Below are 12,711 nucleotides of genomic sequence, written 5' to 3'. Positions count from 1 at the left end.
TGGCATCATTATAGGCGAGTATTATTAAGAGGGAGAAAAATCCAGAAATCAATACAGGATACCTTTTGCAGCGGTAGTGAAAACGAGCAAGATGGGGGTGGGTGTGTTTGGAGGGAGGGATTGAGGGCTGGGGGAGGTGCGGTGGTGGTGGTGGTGGTGGAGGAGGGTGGGGGTTGGGGGGGGGAGATGTGTGAGTAGTAGCGGGTCCTCGTTCGCCTCAATGTTGCGGCCAGTCCAGTGGCAGATCGCTACAAGGGAGCCTGGGTCCAGTCAGCGCAATCTGGGGTTCCCAAATATATATATATATATATTTAAAAATAATAACAACCGCGGGACAGACAGACAGACAGAGACAGACACACAGACGGATGGACGGAGACGGGCAAGTGATCCGATAAGACAAAAAGAAAAAGAGGATTAAAAAAAGAAAAGAAAAAACCGCGACGGTGCGATCGGACTCTGCGGATGCGTTTACACATCTCTGCTGTTTATCGCTTATTTATTTATGATTTAAATATTCATCGGATGCATATATTTATTCATTTGTTTATCTATTTATCTATCGATTGATTGCGTTTTAATTACTGCCGTGTGACAGACAGACAGCGGAAGGAGGAGCGTCACAGCCAGGCGCGCACGTTCGGTTTGTGTGCGTGCTTTCTTTTAAAATCACCTCCCCCCTCTTGTTTGTTTATTTGCTTATTTACCTGCTGTTTATTTATTTGCCTTTTAATCAAGCCTTTCTACTTTGCTGTTATGTTATCGGTCCACTGCCTTGTGTGTGGACGCGTGTTGTAGCCTCTCCTCCATGCACGGAGCGGGTGCAGGTGTGCAGCTAGAGACCAAATATAAGAGAAAACCAAATACTACAGAGATCTGGTGAGAGATCTGTAAACTTCTGCCGGCCTTTGGAACACACTTTGTGTCTGTTGTTGTGTGTTATTGTCCGTGTTTGCTGTTTTTAAAGTGACGAACCAAAGCCAGGGCGGAATAGATGCTGTAGCCGACTGTTCTCATGCCTTTTTAAAGCCTACAGAAGACTTTAACAGAGAAGCTGTATTTATATTATTAAGAGCACCTCTATATAGGCCTGTAACCACAACCTTTACAGCAGTCAGAAGTCTGTCCGTCTGTGTGTCTAAAACTCTCTCAAGGGATCATTGAAAAGGCTCTGATCTATTTATTCTATGCACATTTACACACAAAAAAAACGACTCCCTCGCATGTAAATATAAGTGCGCATGCAGCTGGGCTACATGTGTACACACCTAACGACCAAGAGCTCTCCGCCTGACCAAAGCCTCCACCACCAAAGCAGCTGTGAAGACGCAGAAGTTCCAGAGGAGGATCATAGAACCTTTCTCACCCCTTCTGTCTCATCCAAACCCGAGCCCAAAGAAGACCATGTTCGTGCCCCTGCCGGTGCCGTTCGTGTTTCAGAGAACTGCCCCTGACCTCAGCGCCTGGCGTCTCAAGTCCCCTCTGGCTCTCCGATCCCACTCCGGTAAGCCTCCTCTCCTCTCCTCCTCTGTACACCTCCTCCCCCGGGTCTGCACGGTGCCTCGGTGCCGGTGCGCGCACACACACTCACACTCATATTCTAAAACGCCTTTTAAAATCACACCAAAAAAGCTGCGGATTGAAATCTAGATATTTCTTCCATTCATGCTGCTGAGAGATGCCGCTCCGTGTGTGTCCGCTCCGGGTGGACGCGCTCAGCTCTCCGGTGTCTGCGCTCGGTCCTTCCCCGCTCCTCCACTGCCTGCGCCTGAGCCTCAGCCTCAGACTCTCCCCAACTAGACTCTCGACAGGCAGGGAATATTCATGCCAACTTATCGATCCTGCGAGAATCGATTCTTGGGCCAGAGGAGGAAGCAGGGAGAGAGGAGAAGGAGAGGGATGCTGCACACAGTTTACCCCTCTCTCTTCTCTCCTCTTTTTATTCCATCTACTTCTCTATTTTGGTGCTTTATTGTAAACACATGGAAAAGACGGGAGACATCTGATCGCACCTTGGTTTCTGCTTTTACGTACACATGTGACAGGCAGCATCTCTCCATCCGTCCCACTTCTGGGCCGCTGCACTGCTGCTGGGAGGATGGGTGAACGCTGGCTGGATGGGGGGGGGTCTTCGTTGTGGCCGAGGCGCCGTCTGTGTTACATCTGCGCTCATGTGGAAGAAGGACTCGTGTGTGTGTGTGTGTGTGTGTGTGTGTGTGTGTGTGTGTGTGTGTGTGTGTGTGTGTGTGTGTGTGTGTGTGTGTGTGTGTGTGTGTGTGTGTGTGTGTGTGTGTGTGTGGTGTGTGTTAGGGTTCTGCCTCTGAGCTTCTTTGCTGGTGGCAGGCGTGCAACAGCTGTGTAGCTTTGTGTTGCACTACTTTAGGGTTGTTGTCTTGAAATTGGTAAAATTGGGTCACTCTTGACAAGCCAGTGTTTAGATTAGTCATTAGTTAATGAATGCACATAATGAGAGCTGCTGACTATTGAGTGCAGTTGGTGTCCAATGTGCATTGGCCGTTAAATGGACTCTTAAAGGGACAGTCCCACCAATTGCATGGCCAAGCATCCATTTATTTGCTATACACTACAGCAGAGGTAGGCAGCTATTATCACAGCTGGGCCACAAAATTGTGTTTGTTTGATTGGAGGGCCACATGATCAACATGTCAGCATTTAGAATAATGAGTGATCTGAGCATTAATACATGAAAGAACAAAGAGTTTATCTAGTAGTTTTGTGTTTTTCTCTCATTCATGTTGTTGTCTTGCTCGTTGTGAGGCATTTTGTGCATTTCTGTTGTCCTTTTGTGTATTTTTCCTGTAAAATGTGTCTTTTGGAGTCGTATCGTGTATTTCTGCTGTCATTTAGCATTTTTGGAGTAATTTTTGTGTATTTCTATTGTTGGTCTGATTCTTTGTTAGTTCTGTGGGTTTGCAGAGTCATTTTTGTGTTTTTCCAGTCTATTGGTGTGCTCTTGTTATTTTCTGTAATTTTGTATATTTTTCTGAATAATTTTGTTTGATACTGTTGTCTTGTTAATTTTTGTAGTTTGTGTGTTTTGGAGTATTTTCTGTGTTTTTCTCTTGTCTTACTGTATTTTCCTACAATGATGTAATTATTTGTGTTTTTAATGTATTCTTGCTCTTGTTTTGTGTATTTTTCTGTCATTTTGTACATTTACTTTGGGGGCTGCATAAAATTAGACCAAGGGCCGATGCCTATGTTATGATATTCATAATATTGGTTAGAATTGAGCATAATATGTTATGGTTTCATTTATTCAGACATTTTTCAGAAAATTTGATCTGCCAACTGTCAGTCTTCCTCAGAGGTGAGAGACAGGGGGCGTGGCCTGCGCCCAGAAAGAACTCATAAGGACGCGTGAAAGCGATCGTAGATGTTTTGATGCTTTTCTTATGAAAGAAATTGTAGGGATAAAAGCAATCACCTCTGAGGAAGACTGACAGTTGGCAGTCGAAACATGTCAGGAGATCAAATGTCCGAAAGCAAATTTGTCTGAATAAATAAAAACCATAAAATATTATTAAAAAAAAGAAAACAAAATGAACTTGCTGAAATTAGCAAAATATTGTAGTCGGACAAAGGGGGCACTTGAGCCAAAAAAGTTTGAAAACCACTGCGCTGTAGCCTTTATTTTATTTTATGGGGCTTTGGAGCCTATCCCAATTTACCCAAAACCCAACAGTCATAGGTTTACTCCTACGATTAATTTAAAGACTCCAATTAACCTCTGACGACGTGTCTATAGTGTAACCATGGTGCTCTGTGTTAGTGCCATGCACACCGCGATTAACAAAAGTAGAATCCAATTCTTTAGCCTTGTGGACACCACATAGTAATGGGCAATATAGCAGCCATTGGCAAACTAATTAGAGGGTAATATTATCTGATGTAATAGCTAAATGAAACTCTTGTTTTGTAGATTTGCTGCTTGGTAACTTCTGCAATGGGATTCCAAGGAATAATGCGGGTGACACATATAAAGATAATTGGGCTGTTTTTCTACCGATTTTACCACTTTTCAACCAAGGATGGCAATTGCCAGATTATTGCATGTTAATAAGATTATCCTTTGGTCTGAAGTGTGTCAAGAGTGAATTTGTCCTGATAATTGTCTGCCCTGTGTTGGGATAATCGTAAATGTTAACTGGTTCAATATTTATGACCAAAACTCTTCGTGTGTGTGTGTGTGTGGGGAAAGCCAAAGAGAAGACTCCCCAATCATGACCCCTTGATTGTGATCAATCACGACACAAGTGGAGAAACACATAATGATGTGTTCAAGACAACTCGGAACTCAGTCTTTCCGAGTTTAGAATTGCGTTCTCTGAGTTAAGCATGCGGAAATATCTCAAACATGGCTAACCCGTATATTATTAGAGATTTTTCCGGAATTACTGAGTAGGAGCTTCGACTTCAGGTTGCGTTCCAAGTCACTTTTTCACGTAGGAGAAAAGTGTACCCCGCTTAAGACAAATTTACAAATAAAATTAAGGAGATACAAAAACTTCACCTGCTTACTATGATTCTTGGAATTACCATGATTTAGACGATTGAGAAGCTTCCCTAATAGTCAGTACAACTTAACTCTCCTATAGCTCTTTTCCAGATCAGATAGAACGCCTTTGATTTTTGTGCTTCACCCTTACACACACACTGAGTCAACACTGTGACAGCGAGGGGATGGATGGAGAGGGATGAAAGGGAACCTGTTACCTGCTGAATCTCTGCATATGTACACATACAGCAGAAGCGAGAGTTGTCGGAGGGAGAATGAGGCAAGAGCAGGAAGCCCAGCAGGAAGAGTTTTCGTCCGGCACATTCTGAAAAATGGCTAATGTCAGATTGAGATTAAAAAATGTGGAAAGAGAGGCCAGAGAGAAGCGAGTGAAAGTAAGAGTCGATGACAGAATGAAAAACGAGGAGGCCGAGGTAAAACCCAGTTTGAGGCACTAGAGGTGAGCGTATACCACGGATGTGCCATTATGTTGCAACGCAGTGTCCCGGACCAGCATGTGAATAAGCAGGCAAATGAATGGGATGTGTGTACACGGGCTGCTGAGTTCCTCAGACGGAGGGAGGATAACAGTGATTCACAATGCTATGCTGATTTTATTCTATTTTGATGGTGCAGTAGAAAAGCACTGTCCTTTTCTGACTCTGTAGGGTTGTTTTTAAATGAGTGCAGGGTCAGCTCGGCCTGTCAGAAAGCAAACAACACTGCAATGTTGTTGCTACGGAAATGAGAGCAGAGAAAAACACAGGAAAAATATCTCACCTGAGACTGTTTAGGCTGGGAGAGTTTAAACATGCCTCAGACTCCACAGATGTTTCTGTTTTTTGTATATCTTTGTGTCCTATTCATCAGATCCTCTCTTTGCACCCCAACTTCCTCCCAACATAATCACAAGAACGCTCCACTGTTAACTTTGAATTGAAGGAATCTTCTATGACTCTTTTGCGTCAAAGCTCTGTGGGGTCAAAGGTCACAGCGAGAGTGTTTGACTCAGCCCCACCTGACCCTTCTCTGGCCCCCCATGTGTGTTCATTCGCTTTCATGTTACAACAGGCCTCAAGCACTCATGCACAGACCCTGTTGGGGCACTCACTTACACACACTCCTCACACACACACACACACACATGAAACAGACGCACTATCATATATATACAGTAGCATAAAACCAATGTGTTTGATCGTTTTCCGCCTGGATACCACGGCTGCTCTAACTGATCCAGTTTTGTTCTATTTTTAATGGCATTGTGTCTGTGAAGGTGCAGGTCAGAGCTGGTGTGAACTGCTTCTGTGTGTGTGTGAGTGTGTGTGTGTACACATGTGCAGCAAAGTGGTTTGTGAAGCCATCAGCATTAACTGGTGTATGAAAAGTTAATGGGACATAGAGGTGAAACCACAGGTTTCCCCTCACAGTGCAGACCCTGATACGACATGATATAATGTGAAGAGACATCAAGGAGAGAGTGTGTGGGCCGCTTTTTTTTTTTTTTTAACTCTTCCACTGTGTGGCACACACAGATTCACATCATCTCAGCTATATATGCACCCTGTCACACACCATTTACCTCTATCTCCTACCATATACTGACAAATCAACTCTTTAACACATAAATACACCTCAGATTTCCAAAGCTCTAGTATTGGTTGATAAAATCTTAATACGTTCACCGGGGGGTTCATTGTTTGCTCATAACTTTTTTTGTAGCGAACATATGAGTTTTTTTTTTTTTTTTTTTTTTCAGGTAAGTCCAAAACAAACACATTGTCAATTTTGTGTCTGGGTTTTTGTCTACTTTTACGATCTATCCACTGTTTCAGTTTACTTGTCTTTCCCTGTCAGATGACTTTACTGGCTAGTGAACTTTCGAAAAGTGTACAAAAACATACTAAATAGGGTCAATATTTATACATTTTATTATTTTTATGTTATTAATTTTACATGATCACGAGTGGAACCGTAACACATAGTGCAAGGTTTTAAACAAGATTTTCAGTGAAATTGGACATGTTTGCGACACTTGCTACACATTTAGTCACTTGTTATCTGGGGAAGAATTGTGTGTAAATGTGTGATATGGTCCCAATACATTCAGTGGAGCTATAAAGACACATCAAAGCAATCAGCAGACGCCTCTGAGGAAGACTGACAGTTTCAAAAATAAATATCCTGGAAAAAAGTTGTCTGAAAAAATGAAACCTTAACATATTTCAAAACAGAAGACAAAATGAACTAGCTGGAATTACTACGCAGAGGTATTTTCATGTCAGATCGGGCCAGATTTTAGATAAGAACTTGATGGTGATCACTAAAAATCAGAGTCCTTACGTTTGATGTAAACAAGGATCTTTACCGTGTCCTGTGTGTGTAGCGCATGTGCAACACTGTGTGTGTGTGTAGGTATAGATCGGTTTTTAGAAGGGAGTGTGCGAGTCGCAGTGTTAACATGATTGCAAATGACAAAATGTCAACCTGGGTTTGTTAGCAACATAATGGGGAATCAATAGACACGAGAAAGATGTCAATACTACATGCTTTATTGCATTAAACTACCTCTCTCCTTCTCCGTGGCCCCTCTCTCTCTCTCCTCTTCTTTCCTCTTCTCCTCCCGCTCTCTGCTCTCCGTCACAATACAATTCTCCCTCACTCTCTTCCTCTCCCTGTGGTTGTAGAATTAGATTGCAGTATATGAGGCAGCCAAGGGGCTCTGAATGCAAGCCGGCTGATGGGAGAATGCTTCAGGAGCTAATGGGCTATCGCTTGGTCTATTTACGTATATTAGACTCTCGCTGCAGAGTTTGACAATGTAACAAGAGCCCACAAAGGCCCGGCAGTGACGTCTGATGCTTAACTGATGCTTTTATGAAATGAGACTAACATCGCCATCCCAGGATATGATTAAAAACACTCCAGGCTTTAAGAACGTCAGGTTTCTACTTTTTTTTTTTTTTTTAACTCTGTGACATTAAATATATCTTTACAAAACACAGTTGAGTTCATTTAGGTCATATATTACTTTTATTTTCAAAAACAATTAGAAATGGTTCTCACTCAGCTTTTCTTCAGTGCGTTTTTGCTTTGTACTCTAACTTGCTTTGTTGTTCTGCTGTGTTTGTGTTTTTCCAAGGTTTAAAGAATCCTTTTAATCCGATTAACCGTTTAACTCTTTATTGGATTTTGCACTGCAGGCTGGTGTTTATATCTCTACCGTATATGCTAATGTGTTGGTCTACACTGATGTGTGTGTTTCTTGGGAATAATGTAGTATTAATGCTGATGAGGTCCCATTGCTCATTAGCAGCACTGAGTGCTATTGAGTTTCTCCTGGAGAACAGGAGAGCTGATGACACACGCTCGCGCACACACACACGCTCACCTCACAATGACCTTTATATGCTCGCATTTAATCATGCATGTACCAATTAAGACTCTCTCAAATGGACACGGTAAGAAAACCATGCAAACGCCTTTAGTAAAAGAATGTTTACAATTTTCCCTACATACCTAAGTTTATATAAAGAATAAATTATATTTCTTAAAGTTATTATGAACATAAATGTTTTGGGTTGAGATTTAAAAGAACCTCGAGTCACAGCGAGCACAGGACTTCCTTTTTTAAGTGATTGTTACTAGAGTTGAGAGACTTTGCTTTTGTTTTGTCACTCTCTGTGGAAATGTATCTTATTATTGTGTGTGTGTGTGTGTGTGTGTGTGTGTGTGTGTGTGTGTGCTGATGTGCATGGTTGCGTTTTGCCAGCTGGAATAATGCAACTTTTTATCTACTGTTTGCTCTCGTATAAGCAACACTTCTCACTGAGAAGGCAGTCAATACTCAGGAGCTTTCTTTTATGTTCTTAATAAGTGACACAGCATCGTTTACAGCAGAGATAGGCAACTTTTATCGCAGCGGGGGCTACAGAGTTGTGATTGTCCGATCCGAGGGCCGCATTTTCAACTGGAAATAAAGGTTTTCTTTTGTGTTTTTGTTGTCATAGTGCATATTTTACGGTAATTTTTATATTAAAATTTTTGTTGTCTGTGTTACTGTTGTTTTTGTAAATTATTGTTAAAATCCTCTGTGTTTTTGTTGTTTTGTTTTATTTTAAAATAGGGCTGCTCGATTATAGAAAAACTAATAATCACAATTATTTTAGTCATAATTTAAATCACGATTATTTGTCAACCAAAAAGTTATTTATTTTTTGTACAAAAAAACATAAAATATATTCTTTAAACATAAATAAAATCCTTCAAACACTAAAATCAGGTATTTTCACTTTTGATCAAAACAAAACACTTCTTGCACGTGATGTGTCTTTGTGTCTCCATCATCAAACCCAAAGTGTTCCCATATAAGAGAATTTGACTTACCACTTGTTTACCAAGTGTTTTTGCTGCGTTTCTCCTGCCATGTTGCAAGACCACTAGCAACAACTTTCCACGTGTTAGCCTGCATGCTAGCTTTGAAAGGGGCGGGGCAGAGGGGAGGAGCTTGCATGTGCGTAGATTAAACAACTCAAAGTTAGTATTAATAACGTGTGTGCCAAGCTTTTATTTTTTGTAGATGTCCAAAATAGTGGGTTTGTTTTATTTAGCGAAAAAAAATTATTTTTTTATTTTTTTAAATAATCTTTTTTTTTATTGTAATCGTTGGGTGTAATAATCAAAATTGTAATCGAATTTTGATTAATTGAGCAGCCCTATTTTGAAGTCATTTTTTTTTTTTTTTATTATTGTCATTTTCTGCCTTTTTGGACTCATTTTGTCTATTTGTCTTGTTTTTTTATGTGTGACAAGGCATTTTGTGTATTTTTGTTATTTTGTGCCTATTTGGAGTCATTTTGTGTATTTGTGTTGTTCTTTGTGTGATAAGGCATTTTTTGTATTTTGGTTTTTTTTCTGTTTTTGTAGTCACCCTGTGTGTTTTCAGTGCAATTTTGTGTATTTTTGTTGTCCTTTTAAGTTTTTATTCTAATATTTTGCAATTCTGTAATTTTGTGTGTATTTTGGGGGGCTGCAAACCAAGCTAAAAAAATACTTCAGTGGTTTACAATCTGTGTTAATGGTTTGGATGTTGTTCATTTTAATTAGTGATATTATTATATTTTAAACAGAAAAACATTTAGGCAACATTTTCCAAAGTTTTTTTTTTTTTTGCTTAACAATCCAAAGTAATGCCCATGTCTCCTCCTCGACAGTAATCGCTGCTGCAAAAACTTCTACATGAAATCTTGGTCAGCCTGTGACATCATGTGATTCAAATCACTTCCAGATTTATTATGTAAAATATAAAAACAACCGAGCTTCAACTACTCACAATTTTACACTCTAAACAAGGAGGCATTACCTTTAGCAAAAATCATGGTCAACTGACATTGCTTGGGAAGTTTTTGTTATAAACACAAAAAAATGCACACACCTACACTAATGTGCAATGTTGGATGAGTCATTTTGCCCAGTTGGCCATCGGTGCTCTGAAATATGGCCCAACATTAGTCCCTTACCGAGGACTGGGTGAACAGGTCACTTAATCAGACCTTGAGACTTTAATCACCCTGTGGACTCACACTCACTGATAGGAGTGTGTGTGTGTGGGCAGTTAATCAACACATCAGCAGGAATAAACACATACAAACCAGATGACTCGAGCAAAGGAATTGATTTATACTTTTTTTTGCTGTTGCCTCTCCTTATCTCTCCTCCAGTGACACACAGATGATGTGCATACAAAGAGCTCCACAGCACTTGACCTCCATGTGGGAGACGCTCACTCTGAATGTGTGTGGATGCTTTAGTTGGTGATGGCGTGGCGGTGATCAGGGCTGGAGTGGTCATCGCCACATGCTACCAATCACCCTTCCATCAAAATGAGCGCAGGGTCCCCTGCTGGTTCTATTGAACACTTGATGGGCCTCATTTCACCAACATTTCTTCACCCGGATTGTCCGATTTTATTCAAACATCCAGGCGAAGTCTCAAGCCCCCCCTTCCCCAACCTTACATTGGCCTGCAGCTCCATGTGTTTACAAATTATTCAGGGTCCGGGCATGCAGGCTGTTTGTTGACAGCTTCGTGGTCTCATTTACAGACCAACATTGTGTTTTTACAGGCCACTGTCGGTTTTCTTTTGTTGCTGATTGCCTCAGGCTGTCACCTCTGCCACCCTGTTCATGTGCTATAGAACATTTGGATAGTAATAAAAAAAAAAGAGACCAATAAAATCCAATGGTTTGATTGGGTGTCTCCCTTTTGTCCAGTAGAGCACTGGACTAAATCAGGAGTCCTTCTCTTCGTTTGATTAAGCTGATAAGATTTATGGTAATAAAGGGGGTCCTATTAACCTTTGGGGTTCCACAGCTGTCCTTCAGCCTCAGAGTGCTTAGCGATCAGCTATGGAGGCGGAGGCTGCAGACGTGTCTGCTATGAGCAATGTCACATAGTCACACACAGAGCTTATACATATAGGAACACATACACACTCTCCAAAAGCACCTCAGCTCTTTAAAAGAGTCAAATGCATGTTTAATCGCACTTCTCTCTTTTCCTGGCAGCGGTATCCCTCCTCTTTATCCCCTCTATCCTTCCCGCTCTTCATCCTTCTCCGAGCAGTGGCATTCGGTGCTGAAATTAATCTCTTGTACTCCACCACCTTCTCCACCTCTTACTCTCTCATGCACTTTAAGCTTTTCTTTTTACCTAAAGAATGGTCTGTCCTTGTCATTTCATTTGTTTTTCATTTTTTTTCTTTATGTTTTAAAACATTAAATAAAGACAAAGCTTTTTCCTTTTTATCCCTGTGTTGAGGACTTATTTTGACAGTAGGAAAGCATTTGTTTGGATGTTATAATTGGGTACCCAAAAAAAATCTTCAGATTTGCAACTGTAAACAAATCAAGAAATTAAATATAATCAAGTCATATTTAGGATAACAATTTTAATCGTTAATGATAAAATAAGCCAGGCGAGGATGGAAATAATTCTACTCATGTTCATACTACAATAATTCAGTTCCACTCATACCTTATGTTATATTTCAAAAGGGACCATCCCCATGCATGTGCACCAAAGGGTTCAAACACATTGTTCCAATATGGTGATGTCTTGGATAGGCGTTTGTTTCAGAAATATGGGTGAACCTTTAAGGGGTTAATAATAATAATAGTTATAATGATGTGAATCCTTTGTAATGCTTGTTACAATAATGATTTATGTACAGGGCACAAAAATTAAAGTATTATTTTAGTTAAAATCAGTCTTAGTGGAAAAATAGACTGTTATTATCAGCTGTTATTTTCATTATTATTAAAGGATTAAAAAGATGATTGAACATTTTCTATTGAGGGACTATAACATGCACTTTGATATGTTGATGGACTTCTTTTACATGCTTGGTAATTGATGTCAAAAAGGACTTTTTGTTTCTCTATTGAAGACGTTTCTTTTGTGTCTAATTGTTAGATTACAATACCAATGGATCAGTTTGTAACTAATCATGTGTTCTTTGACAACATCACCCCGTCTGCTTTTGAATATGAAGCTGAAAGAACGCGTTGGATGACAGAGGGAGGCGTGAACGCCTCCATCCTCGGTACAAGGACTGCACCCCTCCGTCCTTTTGTCCGCCTGCAAAAGGGGGACAAGGGAGGAGGGTCAGAGCAGAGGGAGGGGCGACGAGTGACTAGGTGACCTCTCTGTTCGTCCTTTTGACACTGTTATGTTCTGTCCATTTTGTTCTACACATCTCTGTCCCTCCCTTTTCTTTCATACTCTTTCGTTCCCCCTTTTTTCAGCCTGGTTAAGTCGCCATGGTTGTTGGCCCCGTGTGTGTGAGTCTCTCTCTCTCTCTCGCCCTCTTTGCTTCCTTCACTCTGATTTCACTTCTTTGGCAGCAGCCGCCTGGTTGCCAAAGTGTCTGTAGGACACATTAAGACCCATAAAAGCCTTGTCTGCGGTCGTGCTCTTAACCACCAGTCAGAGGTACAGTACAAAAGTGACTTTAAATGAGTCTGTGATTATCCTAGAACATGAAGACACACTGAAGTGGGCGAGGAGAGTGTGAGACAAGGCCACGATGTGTAGGAGATGGACTGAAAAAGAAAAGCTTTTGGACATTTGTGGGGTGTCTTAGTAAAGATTGGACATAAATTAATATTTGTTTGAGCTAAAGAAACCCAGTG

At 40.9% G+C, this 12,711-nt stretch overlaps 1 protein-coding gene across 3 annotated transcripts in view; it reads left to right on the top strand.

Annotated features, from left to right (window-relative positions):
- Positions 1–221: 221 nt before the first annotated feature.
- pou2f2b (POU class 2 homeobox 2b) overlaps positions 222–12,711 on the top strand; it is a 59,851-nt gene continuing 47,361 nt past the window's right edge. For all 3 annotated transcript variants that reach the window (XM_028471376.1, XM_028471373.1, XM_028471377.1), the window contains exon 1: positions 222–1,504. In XM_028471376.1, coding sequence (XP_028327177.1) covers positions 1,405–1,504 — 100 coding nt within the window. In that variant the 5' untranslated portion in view covers positions 222–1,404. The remainder of the gene's footprint in view (positions 1,505–12,711) is intronic.

This window comes from Gouania willdenowi, chromosome 16, assembly GCF_900634775.1.
Source record: "Gouania willdenowi chromosome 16, fGouWil2.1, whole genome shotgun sequence".
Classification (NCBI taxonomy): domain Eukaryota; kingdom Metazoa; phylum Chordata; class Actinopteri; order Blenniiformes; family Gobiesocidae; genus Gouania; species Gouania willdenowi.
Note: the sequence above shows the minus strand (reverse complement) of the source record. Positions and strands in the feature narration are given on the sequence as shown.